Raw genomic sequence first — 24,812 nt, 5'->3', positions numbered from 1 at the left:
GTTCATCCAGCCTGTATTTATGGCCTTTCATTCATACACATTAAATGGGACTGTGAAAATGGCCAATTGTTCATATTTTTCATTAAATTGAAGGGGAATGTGGTTTAAAACATCTAGTGTAATGCCATTCTGACTGAACTTGCACTTCCTGAAAGGCAAGGCTCTTGTCCTTGTTGAGTTTTCGCTTTTCCCTGATTTTCTGTTAGTCTGCTGTGTTGCCACACTTTTTTCATTCTTCGTATATCCCCTGCTGCCATCCATAATGCTGTTGCCGTGATAGAAGATCTTTCTTAAGATTTGTCTGCTTTTTCTGGTTACATACGGTGTTCCATATAGGAATACAAGCACTTGCTAGGGAGGTTCCTCAAATTGCAGTGCCTCCATTGCGCTGCTTGCTCGGTTTTCTTAAACGTCACTCTTCAGAAGCCTCTCTGAGAGGTATTAACCTCATTCCACTTGATGGGAAATTGAGGCAAAACAAGGTGAAGTGTTTTGGCAAAGGCACATCTGAGACTACAACCAGAACTCCTGACTCCCAGACCAGCGCTTTAGATGTGACAGTTCTCTCTCAAATAATAAATTGCAGTGCAGCATGTTTATACTCTAAACCAGATTTAGCCCAAGCTCTTTTCTGTAAGAAACAAGAGTCTATTCCTAATCAAAGTACACTCCTGTGCATAAAACCTACCTTGACAGTATTGGTTTTGTTTAGATTAGGGACAATTTCATAGCCAGGTTGTCTCCTTGCTTGGCAGTGAGTGGTTGTGTGAGAGGAGAACACTTTTCCACTAAACTCTACTCGCTGACATGTAATTGGATTTCTTGTTTGTTCTAGGTGATCACAGATCTGGAGGAGCAGCTGAACCAGCTCAGTGAAGACAACGCAGAACTGAACAATCAGAATTTCTTCCTATCCAAACAACTTGATGAGGCCTCAGGGGCCAATGATGAGGTTGTCCAGTTGCGAAGTGAAGTGGACCATCTCCGTCGAGAGATCACTGAGAGAGAGATGCAGCTTACCAGTCAGAAACAAGTAAGGCTTTACAAGTCTGGGTCACAATCTCGTTGTGATAGCTAGCTGATGACCTGAAAGGCAAAGAAACTCTTCTCAATCTGGAAATCTAGCAGGAATGAATATTCTTCCAGGGGTAACAGTATTTAAGCCTTTCTTACTGGAGCAGTTGAGTGACTGGGAAGTTTTGGTATTCCTTATTGTATTTTTATGCACTTTTATTTAGAAATTTTGCACTCTGGAGGTGTTTTCATTTAGAATTATTCCTTTTAATTTTGTGACCCTGGAAATGTCGAAGTTTACCTAATGAGATAGAACTGACATTAAGGCACTCACAAGTGAATGTATGGAAGCCTTGAAATAAATGGGTTGTGATTTACCAGCTTATGTTTGCTGCCAATTTGCATGTACTGTAATTTAAATGGTAAGGCTGAAGCTTAAAGTGCACGCTTGATGTGGGATGTGAGAATTGATAGGAGGATTTATTTTTAGACTATGGAGGCCTTGAAGACAACATGTACAATGCTGGAAGAGCAAGTAATGGACCTGGAGGCCCTGAATGATGAACTCTTGGAGAAAGAGCGTCAGTGGGAAGCATGGAGAAATGTTCTAGGGGATGAGAAGTCCCAGTTTGAATGTCGAGTTAGAGAGTTGCAGAGGATGCTGGATACTGAGAAACAGAGCAGGTCTCTCTCCCCTCCTCCCCTTTTATTAACTTTTATGAAAATGCTCGATAGAAGCTAGTACAAAAATTATATTTAGAATAAGATATGGGAGTTGGAACTAAATATAAAATCTTGTGAGGTAGTTCTAAAAATGGTTTATTAGTTAATAGTCTTTCACCAGTGATATTGTTCCTTTGGTTGCTTTGCAAGTGAGCGATTCGTGGGGAGTGGCATTTATCATTGTATTTTATAAAATGTCCTGGTTTATTATCTTTGACTTTATTATATGGAAAAATAGTGTTTGCTCCTAACTGTTCCTGTGGGGTCTTGACATTTTCAGGCTGTAGTTCTAGCAGGGCTGGAATGGGATTATATAATGTAAAAGTGTTGCAGCAAACAGCCTGGCTTTCTAAAGTAACATCTTGAATTTGAGGCAGCCCCCTGAAAAAGGTATTGCTGCCAGTGCACTAGGAAGAGTTCAGGCCCAGAAAGGGGTTAGGTAACATTATTTTCCATTTTAATACAGAGTGAGAGCAGATCAGCGTATTACTGAATCTCGCCAGGTGGTAGAACTAGCAGTCAAAGAACACAAGGCAGAGATTCTAGCCCTCCAGCAAGCACTGAAGGAACAAAAACTCAAAGCTGAAAGCCTTTCTGATAAGGTAAGTAACTTTCAGCCCTAGACATTATTAATCAGGTGAGACACTTTTCTAGAGATATTACTTGTAGAAAAGTGGCCTTGGGCAGCTTTTTCAAGATGTCAGAACAAATTAAAAAGACTGGAGGTCATAGAATAGAATTCTGTCTTCAAACCAAAGACCTCAGGTTTACTTTAGAAAATGACTGAAGCAAGAAAGCATCCTGTGATGCCTAGAGTGTACAGTGAAGTGCTTCAATAACTTGATACCTGCATTTGAGCAAGGGCATACCAAAATGCTGGTTGGTTGGGTTTCCCCCTTAGACCAAATACAGGATAATTGTATCATTTTTCTGTATGTGTTCTTGGTGAAGTTGGATTTTAAGATTGTGGAACACTGTTTGTTAGTGTTCAATATTTTTCTGACCATCTATCCCCCTGCCTAGCTCAATGACCTGGAGAAGAAGCATGCTATGTTGGAGATGAATGCACGCAGTTTGCAACAGAAGCTTGAGACAGAAAGGGAGCTCAAGCAGAGACTTCTGGAGGAGGTAACCTTGGAAATTCATGTTGTAACTTCAGAAGAAGGTTCCACATCTCAGCAGGGGGGCAGTTGTGAGAATAGCAGCGTTGCACATCCACCCTTTTTCTCTGTAACTGGAGAGATTAATAAACTGGGGGGTTGTTTTTACTTAAAACTTTGCAAAGTGCGTGGCCGTGCCATGGAGCAGTAAAAGTGAACTGCTCCTCAAGGGAAGGAATGCTGGGAGCAAAGGGAGACAGTGGGGCAAAGGCAGTGACCTTGCAGCCAGTGGGCACAGTCTCAAGTACCTGAATAAGAAGAGCAGAGCAGGTTTGGTGAAGGTAATCAGACTCAGCCAGCAGCCCAGGGATGATTGCAGCAGCCTGTAGTGATGAGGTGCATCACAGGTGAGATCTGCAAAGCAATGTCCATGCCCAGGTACAGCATTCCTACAACGTAGCTCTGATCACACCAGATGTGAGTACCATAGCTTAAAACCACCTTGGAGCCAGTGTGCTGAGGGAGCATGGGTGAAGGCCACTGGTAAGGCTTCTCAGAGCTCCTTATTCATAATATAGCTTAGTTCACAGAAGTCTGATCCAAGGTTACACAGCTGCACAGTATCAGTGAGATACTGAATGCAGGCAGCCAGACCTGGGTAGTGGGGGAAGAGGTTGCAGAGGAGGATTTCAGGGGAAGGGTGCTTACAGGTAATTAGGGTAATTAGAACCTTTTGGTGTACTTGTGGTACTGACAAGTCATCCCAGAGCTGAGAACCCCATTATGCATCGCAGTGAAATCATTCTAACTCTTGCTCCGTAACACATGTTAATGTTTTTCCTACTCGGAGACTTTCTTATCAAGAAAGTATAAAACCTTGCAGAATTAGGTGTAGTTTGTCATGTTTTAAATTAGATATAAGGCAGAAGCTCTTCTCTGTGAGGGTGCAGAGGTGCTGGCACAGGATGCCCAGAGAAGCGCTGGCTGCCCCATCCCTGGCAGTGTTCAAGGCCAGGTTGGACACAGGGGCTTGGAGCAAGCTGCTCTAGTGGAAGGTGTCCCTGCCAGTGCCAGGGGGTGGAGCTGGGTGAGATTTAAGGTTCCTTCCAACCCAAACCATTCTATAATTCTATGTGCCCTTTTCTGTTGTTAATTGGAGACAAATATGTAAGCAGTTGGACATTATTTTCCTTATCTCTTACGACTGTAGAGAAGGAGTTTATCCTGGTTTATAGGAAAGATTGTTTTACTTACAAAGTCTTGTGATGGCTTCTGGTGATTGTACAGAGCTTGAGAAAACAGCATCAAGAAATTCTTCCTGTATCTGCAGTCTTATTAGCAACTGCAAGATTTTAAATGCTTGAAAAAGCAAATAAAGCAAATGAACGTGCAGTTGAAAGAAGTGGTGTTGCTGCAGATTAAGATAAAATACATAGAAATACTTATTTAGTCCTAATGCCTTCTGAAAGGAAGGGAAACTTCTAGAATATTGTCACTTTCCAGCTTTTGAAGAATTGTCTGTTTACAGACATCTGAGATGTCACAAAGAGTGATAACATTCAATAGCTTTTAATTAAAACCAAGCAAAACACTGGCCTTTCTATTCCTGTTAACAGCAGGCAAAGCTGCAGCAGCAAATGGATCTGCAAAAAAATCACATCTTCCGCTTAACTCAAGGCCTGCAAGAGGCTCTAGATCGAGCAGATCTTCTGAAGACTGAAAGAAGTGACCTGGAATATCAGCTGGAAAACATTCAGGTGAGGGTGAAGGAACCGGAGCTGGACTCTGTGTGCCACATCCTAAAACCCTGCTCCCTGTTTCTGGGGTTTTGAAGGATGTGACCCACTTGTTTCTGTGTGACCTTTTCCTTACACTGTTTTTAGCTCTTCTGTTCTTATCTGTTTATTCTATTAAGATAGAATGTCTAATGTGTGTGTGGTTCCCAGGTTCTATATTCCCATGAAAAAGTGAAAATGGAGGGCACTATTTCCCAGCAAACCAAACTCATTGATTTCCTGCAAGCAAAGATGGACCAACCAGCAAAAAAGAAAAAGGTGGGTGAAAGAGATTGAAGAGGCACAGTGCAAAAGGGTGGTTTTGTGATTAGTTATGTATATTCATAATAGTGTTCTTTCTTTGTGTAACACAAATGTGCCCTCATTTAAGAGCATTCTGAGTTGCTGAATACAAGCTTTACTAGGCACAATGTGTTCTTTGTGGCTTTTCCAGTATTTTGTTATTCCTACAATACTTATGTTACAACCCAGTAGCTACAGCTCAGTGAGGCTGTAGGAATACAGAATTTTAGCCATGCTTTGTTTTTAATGGTAAGTATGTATGTGTGTATGAACACATCGTGTTTGTAGAGTGGTTGTCTTGTAGTTAGAGCATAGGATTGATTAGTCAGGTGATGTGACTTGTGTCACATCTTTGTCATGAGCCGTTCTGTCATTCTGATTTAAGTAATTTAATTTTAACTACGTATTTTGAGATCCTCTGTTTAGATGCTTTCGGAAACTCAAGGTGTGAGTGCTAACAGGTAATGTAAGTCCCTCTTTAAACTAATCCATATCTCAACATTTTCTTTCCAGTGCCAATATGAACTAAAAATCCATCCTTACGCATAACAATTGCCATTAGGCCCTCTGGCCGGACTGCCACTAGCTAGTTGCACTTTGCCTAGTTTAAGCCATCTCTTACTAGGAGTTAGGAGTTGTCTGTGTGTTTCTGTTGCTAGGGCCTGTTTAGTCGGCGGAAAGAGGACCCTTCTTTACCCACACAGGTTCCCCTGCAATACAATGAGCTGAAAGTGGCACTGGAGAAGGAGAAGGCTCGTTCTGCTGAGCTGGAAGAGGCTCTTCAGAAAACACGCATTGAACTCAGATCTGCTCGTGAAGAAGGTAGGGGTTAACAGAAAAGGTGGATCTGGAAGGAGGCGCACGTTTTTGGTCTGAAAACGTGCCTTTAATTGTGTATCACTCTAGCAGTAACATAAGTTGTTTAATTCTTGCCTACTGCTGTGAAGGTGCAATAAAGCTACGCTTTTATCTGCGGGTTGTAACCACTGAATGGTTACACAGAACCACTGCTATGAATGAGGGTTTCATACCAGTTGTGTTAACGAGTGGCATTTATCTCATCTATAGCTGCTCATCGGAAGATATCAGACCACCCTCATCCATCTACTCCAGCCACAGCCAGGCAGCAGATCATCATGTCTGCCATAGTCCGCTCACCAGAGCATCAGCCTACTCCCATCAGTTTGCTAGCTCCACCCTCCAGTCGCAGGAAGGAGTCTTCCACACCAGAGGGTAGGTTTTGGGGGAACTTTTCTATTACTGTTTTCCTGTGTCCTATTTCAATGCCATCTCTTTCGTTATTCTTCTTTATATTTTTTAGTTTCAGAACCAGATATTTTTCATGCTAGGAATATTAGATGATACTTTTTGCTTTATTTTTTGTTTTAAATTCTCTATTTGGACTATATGAGTTGTTTCTTCAGCAGTAATTATTATCAGCAACTGTTTAAAGAGCATGTGTTTCTTCAGAGGAGGATGTTTTCTGTACTGCTTTCTGCATTGATCAAAAGGATTCATAGCTGTTTCCTTAGCAGTCAACATTTTTACTTATCTAAACTGTTGATTTGTTCTTCTTAGCACAATGTTTCTATCAAGACCTTTTGGTAAAGGGAAAAGACTTTGGTTAGGCATACAAGGAAGATACCAGGTCAAAGACTATATTAATATCCCGTTAACTAGAAAAAAGGGATACCCTTTGGTGTTCTTGAGATAAAGGGGAGAAGGGTCATCACAAAAAGTTAAAGGACTGCTCAGCTATTCTTAGATAACCAATATTCCAGAGCGAGTGTTGAACCCTGGGAGTCGGAACTAAAACCTCCAGCCTTTATCTGGAAAAAGCCAGAACCCACAAACTGGAGCAGTGACTGCAGCCAGCTGAGGCACAGGGCACTGAGGATGGGTAACACTGACATGGGAAGATGTCCTCAGGGGCAGGTCATGGGCAGGGAAGAGAAACATGTTCACCAGTAAAAGACCATGCCTTGGAGGGTAGACTTTGCTTGGTAGAGATACACTAACAGGGATTGTAGGAATGCTTTAAGATCTGCTGGCACTGATGGTTGGCTGTATGAAGAAGGCCGGCTGTATGAAGAAGGCCTGCTGTGTGTTGATCACAACAGTATAGGTGTTGAAGAGTTTTAGCTCTAAGCAAAATTGAGAAATTAGTTTAGCACGTTGTGAGAACTGGAGCTGAGCGCAGACTTGAAATTTAGGTGGTTTGATTGACATAATCTTGCTACACCAAACATTAGCCACTTCAGTTCTACAGTCTGTGCTCAGGCAGCACGTTCTGTGCATCTGTATCAGGTCATTACTGAGGTGGTAATGTTGCTTAAGATTTACAGATTGCAAAGGGAAGGAGTGTCTGTGTTCAGCAGAGGTTTGATAGAGACATGCAGTCCTTTTTTATTACCTTGGCCTTAAAATGCCAAAATCTACTCTTGATTTTCATCCCTATCACAGTGCTCATCCTGATAATAAATCCTGTCCTTTCCAGAGTACAGCCGGCGCCTGAAGGAACGGATGCATCACAATATCCCACATCGCTTCAATGTGGGGCTAAACATGAGAGCGACGAAATGCGCCGTGTGTCTGGATACAGTGCACTTTGGAAGACAAGCATCTAAATGTCTTGGTAAGAGCAGAGCGTGTGCTCGAGCAGAGTGTCACTGGATGGGAGAATGGAAAAGCACCAGCCATCTAGAACAGATTTTCAGTGAAAGCTGAAGAAAGAACCAAGTATGAAGACTTTGAAACTGGTTGGTGCAAACATTCTACATCAGAAAACATCTGATGGTTTAGAGTGGCAGGAGATTCTTTGGAAAGCTGGGGTTTGCGTTAGAACATGAGGCAGCTCTGTCATGATTTTTCTGTCATATAACAGAAGTTTTTCTCTGTCCTTCTGTCAGAATGCCAGGTGATGTGTCACCCAAAATGCTCAACTTGCTTGCCAGCTACTTGTGGACTGCCAGCAGAATATGCCACGCACTTCTCTGAAGCATTCTGCCGGGATAAAATGAATTCTCCTGGTCTGCAGCTGAAGGAGCCAAGCAGCAGTCTACGGCTTGAAGGATGGATGAAGGTGCCAAGGTATAAACATGACTCTTGGTGCCGTATCAGGTGCTGAAATATTTGGAACTGTTCCTTGTATCATCCTGGCTCTTACAATGGGATAATCAGTACCTGCTCGCAATTACTTACTACCACTGAAATTTGTCTTTCTAGGAGTTGCATGCTTGTTTTATCTGGGCAGAAAATCCAATGTAACTTTGTGCTTATTTTCTGTAGGAATAATAAACGTGGGCAGCAGGGCTGGGACAGGAAGTATATTGTCCTGGAAGGAACAAAAGTGCTCATTTATGATGCAGAAGCAAGAGAAGGTAACTTGGCATTTCTAGGAAGAACTTGTGTTTTAATCTTCAGCTACTGTTTGGTGAGCTGAGAGGCTTAAAGGTTGTTCCTGCTTGCTGTGGCTGTATTAATTTAGCTAAATTTTCTGTAACAAGGCAGTGTTGTTTTTCTAGATCCTTAACAGGTTTATCAGCTGGTGTGGCTTAATAATCCAGCTGTGAACATGCAGCGTGTTTTCTGTAAACTTCCAATGTGTATCCACTTCAGTTTGCTATCACACTTGTTTTCTTGCTGCTTACTTGTTCATTCTTTCTTCATCTGTGTCCCCATTCTCTCTGCAGCTGGACAGAGGCCTCTGGAGGAATTTGAGCTCTGCCTTCCTGACGGCGATGTAACTGTGCACGGAGCTGTAGGAGCTACTGAACTAACCAACACTGCAAAGACAGGTGAGAATCTGACGTAGATGAGGTCAAATGGATTTCATCTGGCTTGCCATCAGTTGGCATTCTGTTTGACTGAACAGAATTGTCTCGCTTTAACTTCCATTCTGTAACTGTGCCATTTTGAGGTTACCTCTACTTGAATTAGGTGAATAGCTCAGTCGTCTAGATTTAGTTACACATGGGCTGTTGCTTCTGTCATGGTAGTTGAACTGTGAATAATATAATCATCAAGCCAAATGGAAGTAAATTTGAAGAGTTTTGTAACATACTCAAAAGCACTCGGTTGATTTAAATTCCTTCTCTCAATGCTCTCTCTCAAGTGTGAATTGTCATAATTCATACCACCATTGTGCTCGTACCAGAAAGTCATGAATTAGAAATACTGTGGGGTGTGTACAGTCTGTTGTTATGACAAAATGTTGATGTTTTCATTTGTATGTACTGAATAGAACCAATGATGAGTTTATGTATGTCTTGACTTTAACATTAAAGCATACAGACTGTTAAAAACAAAGGTTTCCATAACCAGATTTTTCTTGAACAGTACAGGGAAAACTTTAGTCAAGTGGCTGGTTTTGTGGGTGTTTTTCCTGCTGAAATGTCTTTCCCTTTTGAATAAAAGGTGAGAAGTTATTTTTATTTAGTAAAGACAGCACTGTATGTATGGATTGCAAACATCCAGCTGATATTTAGCTTTAAGTAGCTAGCCTATGCAGGACCTGTAAAGGAGAAACCTATGTATAAATTGCCATGGTAACACGTGATGATAAATACAACTTCTCTCCGATGAGGCTGAAAGGTGTTGATTTTAAGTCCACTGACAATATTCCAAAAACTAATCTAAGTCTTATTCTATCTATATAACATCTCAGATGTGCCATATATCCTAAAATTGGAGTCTCATCCACACACCACTTGCTGGCCTGGTAGAACACTCTACCTGTTAGCACCCAGCTTCCCTGACAAACAGCGCTGGGTCACAGCACTGGAATCAGTAGTGGCAGGTGGGAGAGTTTCCAGAGAAAAAGCTGAGGCTGATGCTGTGAGTATAAAAGTTTCATTTAATCATAAAATATTCTGGGAGGGAGCAGAGGTTTGAAAAGTGTTTTGTCGGTATTTGACATTCTGAGGTTTAACTGCAGGTAAGTTGTTACTTCTGCCTGACAAGGGGCAACAAGTACCAGGAACTAATTCGTTGTATGACTGATGCTTTATGCTGCATTACCCTGCTTCAGACTTGGAAGTGTAGTAAGAGGATCCCAAAATTAGATCTCTCTAATTCCAGCAAACAGAGAAAGAAGAGCGAGCAGTCAGGACATGGTTTAAATCCAGTCCCATAATGTACCACATGGAGTGAGCAAACATTAAACAAAAGGAAGCAAAATGCTCCCTCTCCCCTTCTTTCAGAGTCAGGGGGTTTGTTTCTTGAGGGAGGGAGGGGTGTGTGTGTGTGTGTTTAAGTTTTACTCCTGGTAAGAAGAAGCGGTTAAGTGGATTTATTTTGGTTTTGAATAGCCTTTTTCATCATTGTTGCGCTGATTACTCTCTGTTTTCTGATAAAAGGAGATTTGGTTCTATGGCATTGCATATGAGCATGTTAGCCCTAGGGAAGGGAGTGTCTGACTAGCAGGAAATCGTCTCTTTTCTCATGCTAGCGTTCCTTTTGTCTCCGAGAAGAATACATGCTCCCTCCAGCATTTGGACTTCTTTGTTAATTCTTCCCCTGGGAAGATTTTACTGCTCCAGTGCAAGAGACTGGGGAAAATGGAAAGGATAGGGACAGCAATCAGTTCTGTCTGAGGTTAAGTTCATTCTGATCAGTTTCCTAACCATGTTTCAGGCAGATAAAACTTTACTAATGCTTTTGTAGGAGGTTTCCCTGCAACATTTAGTGTTCTGAGAAAAAGACACCTGTGCCAAGCATTTTGCCTGTCTGAAATGATGTCCTTACAGTGTTAAAATGCTAGTAAAGACATCGAGATTAACTCCAGAAAAATACATCTCTTTTGTCATTTGCAGAAATTGCTGGGAAACTCCCTGCTGAAGCTGGAGGGTGAAGACCGTTTGGATATAAATTGCACAATGCCCTTCAGTGACCAGGTAATGCTAATGCTCAGCTGGGCCTTTCTGAGTATTGGCCATTTCATTCATGGAAATGGCAGCTTAACAGCAACACGTGCAATTACAAACCTGTTTGTCACTTTGTTTTTTCTCTTCACTGGTAAACAGGATTGTCCAGGCTTGCTCCTGGAGTGTTCCTTGTTATCCTCAAGTAGTGCTGTTTTTTTCCCCTGTTGTCACTGTAGGTAGTACTGGTGGGGGCAGAAGAAGGTCTCTATGCCCTAAATGTACTGAAGAATTCCTTAACGCACATCCCAGGAATGGGTGCTGTCTTCCAAATGCATCTCATCAAGGATCTGGAGAAGCTACTCATGATAGCAGGTAGGGGGCTTTACCTTACCATCTGTCCTGCCGTTAACAGATGGCAATGGCTTTGTACTGCAGTGCCAAAGGGCCCGGCTTTCCTTTGGATGCAGTACATGCTTTATTGCTGTTTTTATCAGTGTATTGTCAGGAATCACATCCTGTGGTTAACACAGCATTGTCTGGGGCTTTCTTGAAGTAAATGAAGATGTAAATGAAGGCTCAGTTAAACCTTCAAGAGAAAGTGAATTCTCAGTTTCTAAAGCAGAGGGAGGGAAGAGCCAGAGAAGACATTTTCTGTCATCATTTTTAGTTCAGTTTAAGAAGTGTCGAGTTGATCAGTGAGTGTATCTTCCTAATCACTACAGAGCCTTTAATGTAGTTAATCATTTGAGGACCAGGATGTGATAACCATGGCCTAGGGCCAACAACTGTTAACGTGCTCTAAACACTAATTCCTGTAACGAAATTGGGACTTCTGTCATGGTTTAAGATTCCCTTACGAAAAGAACACCAGCTTTAATCTCTCCATCTGTGGTTTTCCAGAGATAATCCTTCCCACACTGATGTAGGCATGCTGAACGTTAGGGCGTATCTTCAGCTGAAAGCCCAAATTATCAAGTGTCTAAATGACATTTCTAGGGAATGAAAAACAAATTCTTTCTTTTGTTCTGCTTCTCCTGTGTTTTTCCCCTTGTCAAGATTTAAGCTGTCCATGCTTTATTTGTTCCAGAGGAAAAAAGCAACTGGCAAAATGAATCTCTCACAAAGTTAGACGTTAATGTTGCTCTGTTGCTAAACTTTGGAGAGGAATTGGCCTTGGTCTATAATGCAGTTTATTAGGGCACTTGGAAATCCCTTGCTGGTTCTGGTGGCACAAAGAAGCCAAACCACCTTTTACTTCAAGTTCTGAAGGGTAAAATAGAACTTCCTGGGTAATTTTGAATAGTATCCTAATGAGGCCACTGCTACTGTCATCATCTTAACCTTAGCAACGCTGATAATCCACGGGGAGACTGGTTGTTCTCCCAGTGGATTTGCTGTCTGGTTTTGGAAGTTTTCTGTTTCACTTTTAACAGGAATAACATGGAATGAATTCTGCATGGTACATTGTGACTGTTACCACAGTAACAGCCTGTAACCATGAGCTGCTGCTTAGGTAATAGAACAGACTTTTGTAGAGAATAGGGAGTTTTCCTGTGATGAAATGTGGCCATTTTTGTTTTCAGGAGAAGAAAGGGCTCTGTGTCTTGTTGATGTGAAGAAAGTGAAGCAATCTCTAGCCCAGTCACACCTCCCAGCCCAGCCTGATATCTCACCAAATGTCTTCGAGACTGTCAAAGGATGTCACCTTTTTGCTGCTGGCAAGGTAAGGATACAGCTCTCTCCTGCCCCCAGACCACCCTTTACACTACACTGAGTTCAGTAGTAATCAAATCAGCAGCTTTATTTCACTGGCAACAAACCCAAGGTCTATATTCTTGTTTTAAGAACAGTGTAGGGGTTGAAAGAGAGGCTGAGCTGGTGGCAGTATAGATGATCTCCTACTAATACGAATAAATTCAGTCAGGAAGAAATGATGCTAGAGCCTCAACTGCTACATAATAAGAAATACAACACAGCATAGCATAGCATAGCTGCCTCCTCACAGTTGACTTCAATTTTGAGGTTTATAATTAGTGAATTCTGTCCACTGTTTGTTCTGGAACGTCTTGTAACACTTTCCAGGCTGCAAATTTACTTAGGGTTGGGTCACTTGAGAACTCCTTAAGATTTATATTAATGGACCATTTAGCCACAACAGAAATTCTCATTAACAATCACTTCTACAGACTGCTTCAATCACAAACTGAACATTGTTCCTTTCAAAGTGATATTTACATAACGGTTTCAAGGGTTAAAATTGAACCTGTTTGGATTTCTTACCCCTTTTAATGAGCCATTGTTCTGTGGAAACCCCTCCAATTTTTTATTAACTGAATCAGAGAAGCAGTTCAAATTCACATTCTTTTTTGAGAATGTGAAGAGGCTTTTCATTATTTCACTAATTCACAATAAGTACCCTATTAAAAACCTACCTGCTTATCTCTGCAAAGTTCTTTGTGGTGAAAGGTCCTCTCACATGCTCAGCATTAGAATTTACTCTATTAGCAACCTGAACTCTGCCTCTAATCTTCTCCACAGGTCGAGAACAGTCTTTGTATCTGCGCAGCCATGCCCAGTAAAGTGGTTGTTCTGAGATACAATGAGAGCTTGAGCAAGTTCTGTATCAGAAAGGTAAGCCTGGTAATTCCCTTAATAATGAGCTCACATAATTCATGTATTGCACTAAGACTTTGCTTTGGAACAAATGCCTTAAACCTTTTCGCATGCAGGAGAACATTTGGTTGCCAGCTAAAATGATAACAAATTGCCACGTGCACTGACTAAAATTGGAGTAGGCAGCAGTTTCCTTTAACAAGAGTTGGCATATTTGAAGAGATGCAGAACAGGGCTGTGATTTGTTGAAATACTGACTTGGCTGTAGTCATACCCTCGCTTAGTTACCCAAAGAAAGGCTTTCTTCTTCATTGCCCAGCTGTGTTCCCTCACCTCTGTTGTCTTTGGAGAAGTCCATAACAACTGACTTCTCCCTTCTTTCCCGCTAAGGCAGCAGTGGCTATCTGAATTTGTTTACTATACTAGTGAAAATCAAAGGGTATTTATTTGGTACTATCCCATCACAGGGTAGGCAGCTCTTTCCCATACTTACCCTGATACATGGGTACCTTCTGGCCAGCAGAGGCAGTGAGATACAGATCTCACGTGGCTGTATACACAGGTCTCCTGTACAGAACCCTGTCTGCCTCCAGCACCGGCACTGCCCTGGGCTGGGAACATGTCTTGCTTCATTCTGTGGAAGCAGAACTACTGCAACTCTTTTCAGGCAGCCAGCTGCAGGCAGGTAATGCCCTGAGCACCAGAGCCACTATTCCTCTTAAAGGCAAGTCCAATCGATTCTCACGAGTAAATTTTATATGCTCAAACACATCCAGAAAAACACCCCAAATAACAGGGATCTCTCCTCAGAACAGAGTTTAAACACTGCCCATCTTAAAACGGGCTGGTACCCAGAAACTCATGTCCTCTCCAGTTCACAAATTCAGGAATGTTCAGGTCAAACTACAGCTCCCTGTGAGCTTCTGCAGGTTACTTTGAAGGCACTGGTTCAATTTACAGCTTGACTGAGGATTTATCCCCACTGAGTGCTACACTGGCACTGCTGTGATGAAGCAGAGCCGGGGCGGTAACTCAGATGCTGGCCTCCTTGGAAGTAAAGACATTATTTGATGGAGATCTTGGCACAAACAGTGTGGATACCAGCAAACCTGGGTAGCTGCAAGCACTGTTGCTGATACCAACTCTTGCTCACAGTGGAGCAGCAGCCAGCAGGAAGGACTGTCCTCTGCTTGTGCTGCCACTCACCCCACAGTGCTGAGTGCCTTGACAAGGGCTTACATGCAAAACATGCAATGGCCTGTTTTAGAAGGAAGGTTGTCCTTATCCTTACTAAACCAGACAACTGAATTTAGATCCTGACAAGATGGCAGCAAGCCCAGAATATGCTCTTCCGTTCTGCCAACTAAACTGCCAGATAAACTAGGAATTATGCAAGGAATCTTGTCCTCAGAAGATCAGGGGATCTGTGTGTTGCGTCAGGCTAACTTGCAGAGCTCTCAAAGCTGTTCAGTCACACTGCAGATGTTGGTGGACAGCATCTCTGTGTGTTACACTGCACAAAGAAGGAAGGAAGATTGTGTATGTATGTTTGTCTTCCTTTTGCTTATGGGGCCATCAAGCTTGTTTCTGCAGTGTTAAAAGCAGGGATGCTTTAGGGAGCTGATTCTTTCTGCTGGGAGGACAGGATGTGCATACTGACAAGGGTTTTGCTCCTGGGGTTATAAAGACTTTGGGACTTGACTGGTGTCAGGCCTGCTGCAGTTGTCTGAGGATCTTCTGCCTGCCTTTCCAGCAGCTGTCTTGATTCCTGTTGACTTCCAGGCCTGGAAGCAGTCATTCCAGCAGAGCTACTCTGGAGCTGGGGCAGTTTTGGGTGATGGACTTCCTAGTGACAAGTCAAGTCTGTCATTCAACCCTAACTGCTCAGTCCTGGCCTTGTGTCACCTCCAGACACTGTTCAGCCATGCAGTCATCGGCATGGCTGTGACCTGCTGTAAGGAGGGAGCCGTTCCCCACTGCTCCAGAAAATTGAGTAGGGTATTCTTCCAAAAGGAAGAGCTTCCTGTTAGGGTTAGCATCTGGGACTGAGCTGATTGATAGGCAAGTCTGTATTCAAGCAAGTTTCACTTCCAACATAACAAACCTCTTCTAGCGAGGGTACCTTTCCAGGTGCTTTTGAGACTGTTTGTTGGTGACTCTGAGGTTGTCATCTCTCCCTTTCATAAAGACAAATGTGGCAATATCTAATCTTCCAGAAAAGGCAAAATTACAAAACTGTTACTGGGAGCTGATCCCTGTCCATACTTTCTGCTTTTCCAGGAGATCGAAACCTCTGAGCCTTGCAGCTGCATCCATTTGACCACTTACAGCATCATCATTGGAACCAACAAATTCTATGAAATCGAGATGAAGCAGTACACTCTGGAGGGTAGGAGCTGTGTCCTGAGGAAGGCACCAGCTGGCTCCACAGATTCTTTCAGTGGGGCTCTTCTAAACCAGTTTAAGAAGAAAATATTGGTGCCAATCAGGGTGTTTTTCTCCATTTTCTTTGCAGAGTTTCTGGATAAAAATGACCACACTTTGGCCTCTGCTGTGTTTGCTGCCTCTACCAACAGTTTTCCAGTCAGTATCATCCAAGTGAACCCAACGGGGCAGAGGGAGGAATATCTGCTGTGTTTCCACGGTATGTGTTGTCTGGTTGTGTAGTTGTTGCACTGCATCTGCTTTCTGGTACATGAACAGCCAGGAGGTTCTGGGGTACTGTTGTGAAAGCAAGCCAGAGTTGACTTCCTAGTGCCTGGTAATGATTATTTGCTGTGACTCCAAAAGCCCTGGAGGAGTTGGGGCTTAAGCAGTAAGAAAGACACACACCAGGCATTGATGCTGAAATAGACCTGCTGAGGTGCTGTCAGTCACCTTGCATCTGTCTTAAAGGTTCTCTGTGCCTGTGGATCAGTTGCCATGTGCTGGCTTCTGTGCCTGAATGGAAGGGATTAAACTCAGTGTTAGGCGCTACCAGGTGTTTGATTATCCTCATGAAATGTTAAGGGGTTCTCAGCCTTTGCCTTTCTCCTCTGCTTTCCATACAGAGACAAGACCTTTTAACCTTCTGGTGAGGAAATAAAGAGGCTGTTTGTTACTTTTTTGTACAGCTGCTTTTGTTGGCTCTCTAGGGTAGTGGCAAGCGCGGGTTTGTTCCCTTTGTCCCTTTCAGCAATAAAGGAGCACAGCTCAGGTGTGCTCACAACGTGGCATTGCTTTTCTTGGCAGAATTTGGTGTCTTTGTGGATTCCTATGGAAGACGCAGTAGGACAGACGACCTGAAATGGAATCGCTTGCCCTTAGCTTTTGGTAGGTGTTGAGGGAAATCCTCTTGGCTTATGGAAATCATTGAACCTGGGAAGCATCTTTGTGGGACAGGTATTCCTCACTCAGCACTTCCTCTTCCCTCTCCTAATCCTGCCAGAAACTGGAGATTTTCCCACAATTTAAGATCATTATAAATACAAATTGACAGACCTACTGAAGCAGAAACAGGTTGAGGAAAACTAAGGTGAAGTTATGTTTCCTTAATGTTCCCTGTCTTACAGTGGCTGAACCAGCTAATGGGGTTTGTAACAGTGCTTGGAAGTTTCTGAAACAGTCAGGATTTTGGAATGTCAGCCTGGTTCCCTCAGCCCTTTTGCACTACTGAGTGGGATGGTATTCAGTGAATAGTCTGCTTTTAATGCCTGTTCATGAGTCTTTGGTTGGTAGAATTCTTGAGATATGGATAGTTTCAAAGCAACAATTCTCTTTCATCTCCCTGCTTAGTCATCACATTGGGTCTTATTACAGCAAATCTACTCCCTGGGTTTCCCCAGGGCTGGGAGCGCTGCTGTGCTCACTGATGCTTTTGAGAAGGTTTTATTTAATAGAGAAATTGATTTTGTCTTTTCCCTGCCTTTGTGATGCTCCTCCAGCCTACAGGGAGCCCTATCTCTTTGTGACCCACTTCAATTCCCTTGAAGTGATTGAGATCCAGGCACGAGCTTCTCTAGGGTAAGTTGTTCTCTCTTCATTACTTTGACCAGTATGTGCTGCAAGAAGACACAACGTGCCAGGGAAAGGCACCGTGCTGTCATTGTTAATGCCTTTTCCTGCCCTTTCACCCAGAACTCCTGCACGAGCCCACTTGGAGATCCCAAATCCGCGGTATCTTGGGCCTGCAATTTCATCTGGAGCCATCTACTTGGCCTCCTCCTACCAAGACAAATTAAGGGTGATTTGCTGTAAGGGCAATCTAGTGAAGGAGACCAACAACGAGCAGCATCACAGAGGATCTTCTGCTACACGCAGGTACGGTAGTCAGTGTGTCCCTGTGCGCGCACGAGCAGCCTCAGCTCCAGGTGGCTGTTTCCCCTGGATGCTGTGGAATGCCCACATTCCATTCCTAGAGAGAGGGGTTGGTACTGGGCAGTCACTGTAATGCTGGCATAGAACAAGGAGGGAGTCACTGATGTTTTTAAATACAGAAGGCAAAGAAACATCAGCTCTGTAGGAGCATGTGGGTAACCTCCACAAACACTCCGTGATCTTCAGCTGATTTATGTTGGGATATAGCTGTGACCTTAGAGCTTGGTGAGCTTAGATGCTATCAATATGATGCAAAACATCGATTGACTGCAAGTCTCTAAAGCTACAGCTTCTTAAACAACTTAGGGAGACAGCGCTGGGAAGTGGTGATGTGATCTTGTTCTGGTCAGCATTATAATACTTCTGGGGTTGATGGTGCCACTGCGCACTGGAAACTGCGAAACTGCGGCCTGTAGCTCATCCTAACCCGGCCTGAACATCCTGGAGCCACTGATAATTTTGTATGGGGAAAAAACACGTGAAATTTTAGTGCATGTGGAAGACGATGCTGCTGAAGTGTATGAGAGCACGGAGCTCTCTGGCCATTCACACAGACGTGACTCACACCAGCAAGTCCCTGAGGCCCCTGCCCCGTGCGGCCGGTGTGACAGATGCTCAGCTACCAAAGTCCGTGCGCTTTTCGCCTTGGCTGAGGGAGGTCTGATGGTTTCACCTGAACACTGCTGGGTGTTTGGGGGGAAAGCTACAGCTCTGCTAAAAGAAAATGTAACGTGAGGTTTTTGTTGCTCAGCGGGTCGCGTCAATTATTTTTGAATGACAGCAGCCCGAACAAGAGGGGCCCTCCCACCTACAACGAGCACATAACCAAGCGGGTCGCGTCAAGCCCAGGACCACCGGAAGGTCTGAGCCACCCTCGAGAGCCAAGCACACCCCATCGGTACCGCGAGGGAAGGACGGAGCTGCGGAGGGACAAGTCACCTGGGCGGCCACTGGAGAGGGAGAAGTCCCCAGGCCGGCTCCTGAGCACCCGCAGAGAGAGGTCCCCAGGGAGACTGTTCGACGAGAGCAGCCGAGGACGGGTGCCTGTGAGTGGTGCCAGAACTCCTCTTGCTCAAGTCAATAAGGTGAGTCAGGAGCCCGCAGAGCTTTCCTGTTGCCAGGAAAAGGCATGCGCTGCGGGAGGGCTGGTGAAGGACAAGAGCAAATCCAGATCTCATCCCCTGCCCCTCAACTACCATTAAAACAGCACATACAGTGTAATGCACTGCTCCTGTGAACACCTGCCCTCCTGCCAGGCCTGTAACTGCAAAAGCAGCTTCACTCTGGACCAGGCTGAAGTCCTTCAGATCTGAAAGCAAAGGGGCATCTACCAACAGAAATCATGATATAGAGGCTTTGAAGGGGAACAATGTCTGGAGCAGGGGAGGTGGGAGCCTGCTGTGTCCAGGGTGATGCTGACAGTACTTGGCTTTGCCAATGAACTGAGCTATGGCACCTAGATGGAGCCAGGTGCAGAGCCCTCGCGCTGCAGTGGCAGCAGTAATGAGGTGATGCGCTGCTGCTGACACCGGTGCCTGTGCGACAAGAGTACGTGCGACTCATCCACTGTCACTTTATTTCCCTGCCAGGTCTGGGACCAGTCTTCAGTGTAAGTCTCAACCAGACAGAGTTCCTCATCTTGACCTGCAGGAAAAAAAAGGAAATACACTGAGTATATGCACTCCATGTGTCTGCTGCCCAGGCACCAAAACAGCATCCCTGGGCCAAAGCTCGCGCCGCATCGGGAGACGTCCGCAGCTCAGTTAATTTCTCTGCACTTTCCTGCACTCCTGTTTTTGCACTTTGTACTACTGTTACTCTTTCAAGCAGTTCATGAACTTTTTGTATTCACTTTAGTCCCTGGTAGTTCATCAAGGAAATTCAGCGGGACTCGAGTCCCACCCCAGGTCTTTAATGTGGTCAGTGCCCCTTACAGATAATTGATCATAGTTCTGAGACACGCTGGGAATTCCTGATGGCCTGGAAACAGGCCGAGGCGAGTGAGTCCTTCAGTAGGAAGTGTCATTGGATGTCCCCTACAGAACAAATTACTTCCAATCAGTCTGTTCACCTGCCACTTCTGAAAGTTATTTTGTTCTCACTACAATCGCTCTAGAGCAGCTCTGATGGGGAGGGGAGAACCCCCGCGCCCGGCCCTCAGACAAAGTGCATTACCTATCTGCTACTGGGTTGTAAGACTTTATCCAGGTCTTCTGCATGACAGTTCACTGCATGCTGCTGCACCATCACTGGCTGCTCTCTCCTTTTAGGTTGCTTTGCTGAGTAGTGTATTGTACCTCACTTGTAAGTTAACTGAAACCTTTAGATTACGCTGCAAAATAACAGCCAATTACTCTGGAAATTTGGCACCGGAGCGTTACCAAGCCTTATTCTATGACAAGAGTTACAGGCACCCTGCTGTTCCCCTCCGCACTGCACGGGCTCCCCGCAGAAAGGCTGCTGCAGACCCGGCAGTCACAGGGTCCCTGCGGAGAGGAGCGTCCTCCCGTGACCTGTAACTTGTCGTACAATAAGAAAGACCCACGTGTCATGGCACAAGAGGATACTCACAGTGAGCAGCTTTGGCGCCTTTGCTTCTGCCTGTTGGACCTCGAGCCACGTGTTGCTTCCTATTCTCTTTTGCTGTGAACATGAAGCAGAGCGCAGATGATTTTCAAAGCAGGTTTTGACCATTCAGTCTGCACTAGCGACGTTCGAAGTGAACAACCACGTTCTTGACAACTGGAAAGAGCAAAACTGCATCCAATCTTCCCTTGGTGCCCCACTGATACTTCTGCTAGTCCCTCGCGAGCCTGTGCTAACCCGTTCTAGAAACCCATGAGAGAAGTCCAATGCCTTGTCCGTGTCCTTTGGCGAGTTTCCTGAATATCGTATCCCGTTCTCTTGTCTGTTGGGTTATTTTAGGTCAGATGATTTGGCAGGAGCCTTGCTGAAAGGTTTTGTCTCCTGGTCTGAATCTTTTGAAGGGTCAGAGATCAGTCTTTAAAATCTTTGCATCTCATGGAAGATCTTCGAGACCTCAGAAATGGGCTTGTTGAGTCCCGGCAGTGTATCTCTTGTGTCTTGTTCGTGACATGCTTCCTGCTATAGAAATAGCTCAAAGGACTGTACATATTTACAAGAATCTTTATATTCGTAACAAAAGGGAATTGAATTGGTTTCTACTTTTTTATTGTAAACTGTGTGTTTTTCAACACTAGCTTTTTGTTTTACCGGTGGTTGTGGACAGCCATCTTCAGACTGGAGGGGCCTCAGCTTAGTCCTCCTCGCTCCCATGAAGAACTATTGTAACATTAACTTGCAATTGAAGCTTGTTAGCATAAATGAGGTTTTAGGTCTCTAAAAGTACAGGATTTTTCTGCATTACCTTTTTATTATGGACAAGGGAGGGAACCAGAGGGACAGTTCAAAGCTCCACCTGGAACGTGTTGAACTTTGTTGTTGAACGATAACCAAATAAAACAAATAACTATCTCGACTGGCATGGTGAAATGACCGCTTCCTTCTCCGCAGTGACACTGCCCTCGTCCCGCTGCCCCAGCGCCAGAGGCTGTGTAATCTATAGGCGTCAGCGCTTACCAAAGAGCTCACCTGATGGTAGTTAGCATTGAGTAGTTGTAATTCCCTGACCAAGTAGCGTTAAGTGGCTTCACAAACACAAAGCATGTTCATAGGAACTCAGAACAAGGTGCATTTGACCACGTAGTTCACTAGAGCAGCAGTCGGCTGCGGACACCTACAGCTAAACCCTGCCCTCGCCCACTGAACTCCTGATAGGGGTAGAGTTAAGAACCCTGTGAGTATCTGGGACAACAATCCCGCCCTCCTCAATGACCCACACACCTTGAGCTGGAACAAACCATCTTACTGAACCATAGTGTGATCTAAAGACAGGTTTGGGATTTATCCCAGCAGTGTACTGGTAGCAAAGCGGCCGGAGACAGCTCCTCATCCCACCGCTGTGATTCGCTGGTGCTTTAAGGCCTAAGAGCTGCAACTTCAAAACCATTCACAAATCAAGTCAGATTGAGTACAACCTGCAGTTACTGTACATCTGAACTTAGACCTGCTGGGAAAACTCGCTAGATCAGACTTCAATGTAAATACAGCTATTTTTAACTGAACCAGTTTTTACAGGGTCTGAAGTATTCTTTCACAGGAAGAGGTTTTTAATATTCACACTGCTGCCTCCAGTAACTTCATTTGTCCTCCTACCATTCGTGGCTTTGGCTCTGTGCACACAACCACCCCTTGCCCCAGGGAAGGGCTGTTGGAGGGCCTGGGGGGCGGGTTACTAACACCACCTCTTACATTCTGGTCTACATTACATCCTTCATAACAATGCTCTACATAAAACCCAAGCTGCTTGAGTTATCTATTGTGCCTACTATCTGATGTATACGATGCAATGCTGACTTGTTCAATGTTCCTTTATTTTACTGTGCACAAAGAATACTTATTTAAAGCTCATTGTTGCAGTCCTATGATGCATGATCCGAATTGTAACACAACTAAAATAATCCAGAAACTGGTGGAGTAAAACCAAATCATTTATTGAGCCTTTTGATTACCAAGAACCCTGCACAAATCCCTGTCAGCCTGACCACTGCACCTCAGGGGGCCGGGGCGGGCAGGGAGCTCCCAAATTGCTTTAATTGCTCCCAAAGCAATTAAAGTCTCTGCATCTACCTTAAAACTGTGCTCTCCTAGCAACAGCCAGGAATAACCTCAACACCACACACTGCGGGCTGAGGGCGGGGAATGGAAGCATCCAGCTCCTGATCCAGCTTTTGCCTTCGGAGGGATTCGATTCATCCCTGTTCAGCGAGGACACACAATGTGATTGATCTGATGCAGAAATCAACCCAGCAAATAAATAAGACAAGACATTCCCTCCCCGCCATCCCTCCCAAACCAACCCCACAGTGAAAACCAGATCCCCCCCCAGCCATGGGCCAAGGGGGCTCTGCCATACCTGGAGGAGGGGGTGGCTCCTGGAAAGGTCAGTTGAGGCCTCAGGGATCAGCCTGTGGGCAGCTGCTCTCCCTCATCCCAACAAGCAGGGATTGGTAGTGGATCACGAGGCCTCAAACGCTGTGCGGGGCCCAGGCCCTCACCCTGGTTCCTGGGCGCAGCCTTTGGGGTGCCAGAGCGTGGTCCAAGTGCTCAGCACTGAGCCCGGCTCCAGGCTGCACAGTGAATAAACAGCAAATGCTGGCTATAAAGTAATTGGTTGTGTCCATGTTCCACCATGCCAGGGCAGTGAGCCCTGCATATATGGGACTGGGAACAAACCCACAAAGCTCAGCAAGAACTAATGAGGCCGAGTCCATAAATCCCGCTCCATCTCGCATACTGCCCCTTCATTTCTCAAAGTTCCAGCTTCTTCAGTCTTTGACACATGGAATACCCGGTTTGCAACTAAACCAAACCACCACAGCCAAAGAAACCAACCAGCCTCGTTAGGGTGCCTCTGAGCTCCTCTTTTCTCCTAGTGAAAAGATTAATTCTAGGTCATTCCAGTAAGAAACCTGTGGTGCCATTTCCCTGCTGGCACTAAAAGCACCCAGGACTCACCCCACCACCCGTGTGCAATATACCATCCATCTACATTGCTTTGAACACAGCTGAGACAGATTCCTTCCAACACCTGCCTCTCCTCATCCCACCCCACACACCCTCACCCTTGCTTCCACAGCATTTAACCTGTGCTTGGCCCCATGTGGAGCTCTGGGCCCACGATGTCTGCCCAAGCACACCCAGCCTTGGCTGTGGCAGCAGACACGAGGGTTCACTTGCTGCCACTCATGGTCAGCTCGGTGACAGCCCAGCACCGCTTTTACTACGCCAACAGCAAGGCCTATCACAGGAGCCCCCCCCATGCTGAGCTACAAGACACGGGGCACCAGCACACCTTTGCTGATGGCACTGCGGAAGGAGAGGCCAGTATTTGACAACAGCATCACCAGGCAGGCAACGACTGTGCTCACACAGCACCCACCTCTGCATTCACCCCTCTCGGTGCTCCCATTTCAGCACGAGGCACTCCCACCATTACATTCGTTAACTGGAGCTGCTCAAACCTGCTCTCCCTGATGCAGCTTCCTCTACTGCCCTGACACAACCAGCTCAAGCACAAAGGAACCTCAAGTGCCTCCTGCACAAGGCGCTGCTGGCAAATGACAGCCCCAGCCTCACCGGTGCAAATAAACACTACAGCAGCACCACAGCCCACAGCCAGCATCCAACCTACACCTGGCAATAAAAGGCCTGCGTGAAGGGTGGATGGAACAAAGAAACTGCCAGGAGGCTGCAGGCCAACTCTGATGGCTGAAGCTTTGCCCTTCCTGTCAACTTTACCTTCCCCTTCTCCTTTACTAATTAACTGCAAACTGACAAAGTGCTTTAAGCTGCATCTAGGAATGAGAAGCTTGCACAACCCACCAAGGCACAGGACTGCAAACACAGGTCCTAAAGAAACAACAGCTCACGGAAGCTGGGATAATAACCAAGCAAGTCACCCACTTTCCTTGGAAATGTTTTATTTGTTTCTAAAGAGGCTGAAAACAGAAGCGATTCCGTGGTCCAGAATACCAACACTACCCACAGCACAGAATGGAGACAGCTTTCAGAGAAAACCATTGCACTAAGACCCAGATCTACTCGGCTCCTGGAGCTACTGCAGCAGGGGGGCAAAGCACCCCTGCACCATGGCTGGTTCTGCAGAACACTGGCAGCTGCAGTCTCTGTCCCTGCTCAGACTCCTGACTGGTCTGTGCAATGGGCTCTGCCCACCAAGGGACGGGACGGGATGGGGCTGGTCAGGGTTGGCACAGTCACTGGCACAGTCACTGGCACCCTCAGGCACCAAAACCAAAGAGAGGGAAGGACGAGGCAGGTCGCTGCTGGAGCAGGCTGCTCCAGGGCAGGCCCGAGGCACACCGGTGTGCAGTTTTGCATTGGTGTTGCATGTGTTTTGGGATACAGCAGGCTGCCGGTACCCAGTACAGGCAGCCCGGTGTCACTAGCATCATTTAGAAACC

The 24,812-nt window shown here is 45.2% G+C and overlaps 1 protein-coding gene across 9 annotated transcripts in view; it reads left to right on the top strand.

The window, feature by feature from the left end:
- CIT (citron rho-interacting serine/threonine kinase) overlaps positions 1–20,246 on the top strand; it is a 73,335-nt gene extending 53,089 nt beyond the window's left edge. For 3 of the 9 annotated variants that reach the window (XM_062631201.1, XM_062631202.1, XM_062631200.1), the window contains exons 25-48: positions 836–1,033; positions 1,505–1,698; positions 2,204–2,339; positions 2,761–2,865; positions 4,454–4,594; positions 4,784–4,891; positions 5,575–5,737; positions 5,984–6,148; positions 7,413–7,550; positions 7,825–8,005; positions 8,204–8,295; positions 8,608–8,712; positions 9,582–9,751; positions 10,729–10,809; positions 11,016–11,151; positions 12,363–12,502; positions 13,318–13,410; positions 15,673–15,781; positions 15,908–16,036; positions 16,624–16,704; positions 17,316–17,394; positions 17,509–17,691; positions 18,500–18,833; positions 19,338–20,246. In XM_062631201.1, coding sequence (XP_062487185.1) covers positions 836–1,033; positions 1,505–1,698; positions 2,204–2,339; positions 2,761–2,865; positions 4,454–4,594; positions 4,784–4,891; positions 5,575–5,737; positions 5,984–6,148; positions 7,413–7,550; positions 7,825–8,005; positions 8,204–8,295; positions 8,608–8,712; positions 9,582–9,751; positions 10,729–10,809; positions 11,016–11,151; positions 12,363–12,502; positions 13,318–13,410; positions 15,673–15,781; positions 15,908–16,036; positions 16,624–16,704; positions 17,316–17,394; positions 17,509–17,691; positions 18,500–18,833; positions 19,338–19,361 — 3,285 coding nt within the window. In that variant the 3' untranslated portion in view covers positions 19,362–20,246. The remainder of the gene's footprint in view (positions 1–835; positions 1,034–1,504; positions 1,699–2,203; positions 2,340–2,760; positions 2,866–4,453; positions 4,595–4,783; positions 4,892–5,574; positions 5,738–5,983; positions 6,149–7,412; positions 7,551–7,824; positions 8,006–8,203; positions 8,296–8,607; positions 8,713–9,581; positions 9,752–10,728; positions 10,810–11,015; positions 11,152–12,362; positions 12,503–13,317; positions 13,411–15,672; positions 15,782–15,907; positions 16,037–16,623; positions 16,705–17,315; positions 17,395–17,508; positions 17,692–18,499; positions 18,834–19,337) is intronic. The other 6 variants (XM_062631207.1, XM_062631204.1, XM_062631206.1 and 3 more) reach the window with 4 other exon arrangements.
- The last annotated feature ends 4,566 nt before the right edge of the window (positions 20,247–24,812 follow it).

Source organism: Pezoporus occidentalis, unplaced genomic scaffold (genome assembly GCF_034315485.1).
Source record: "Pezoporus occidentalis ecotype Australia unplaced genomic scaffold, CSIRO_AGI_Poc_V1 ctg37, whole genome shotgun sequence".
NCBI lineage: Eukaryota > Metazoa > Chordata > Aves > Psittaciformes > Psittacidae > Pezoporus > Pezoporus occidentalis.
Note: the sequence above shows the minus strand (reverse complement) of the source record. Positions and strands in the feature narration are given on the sequence as shown.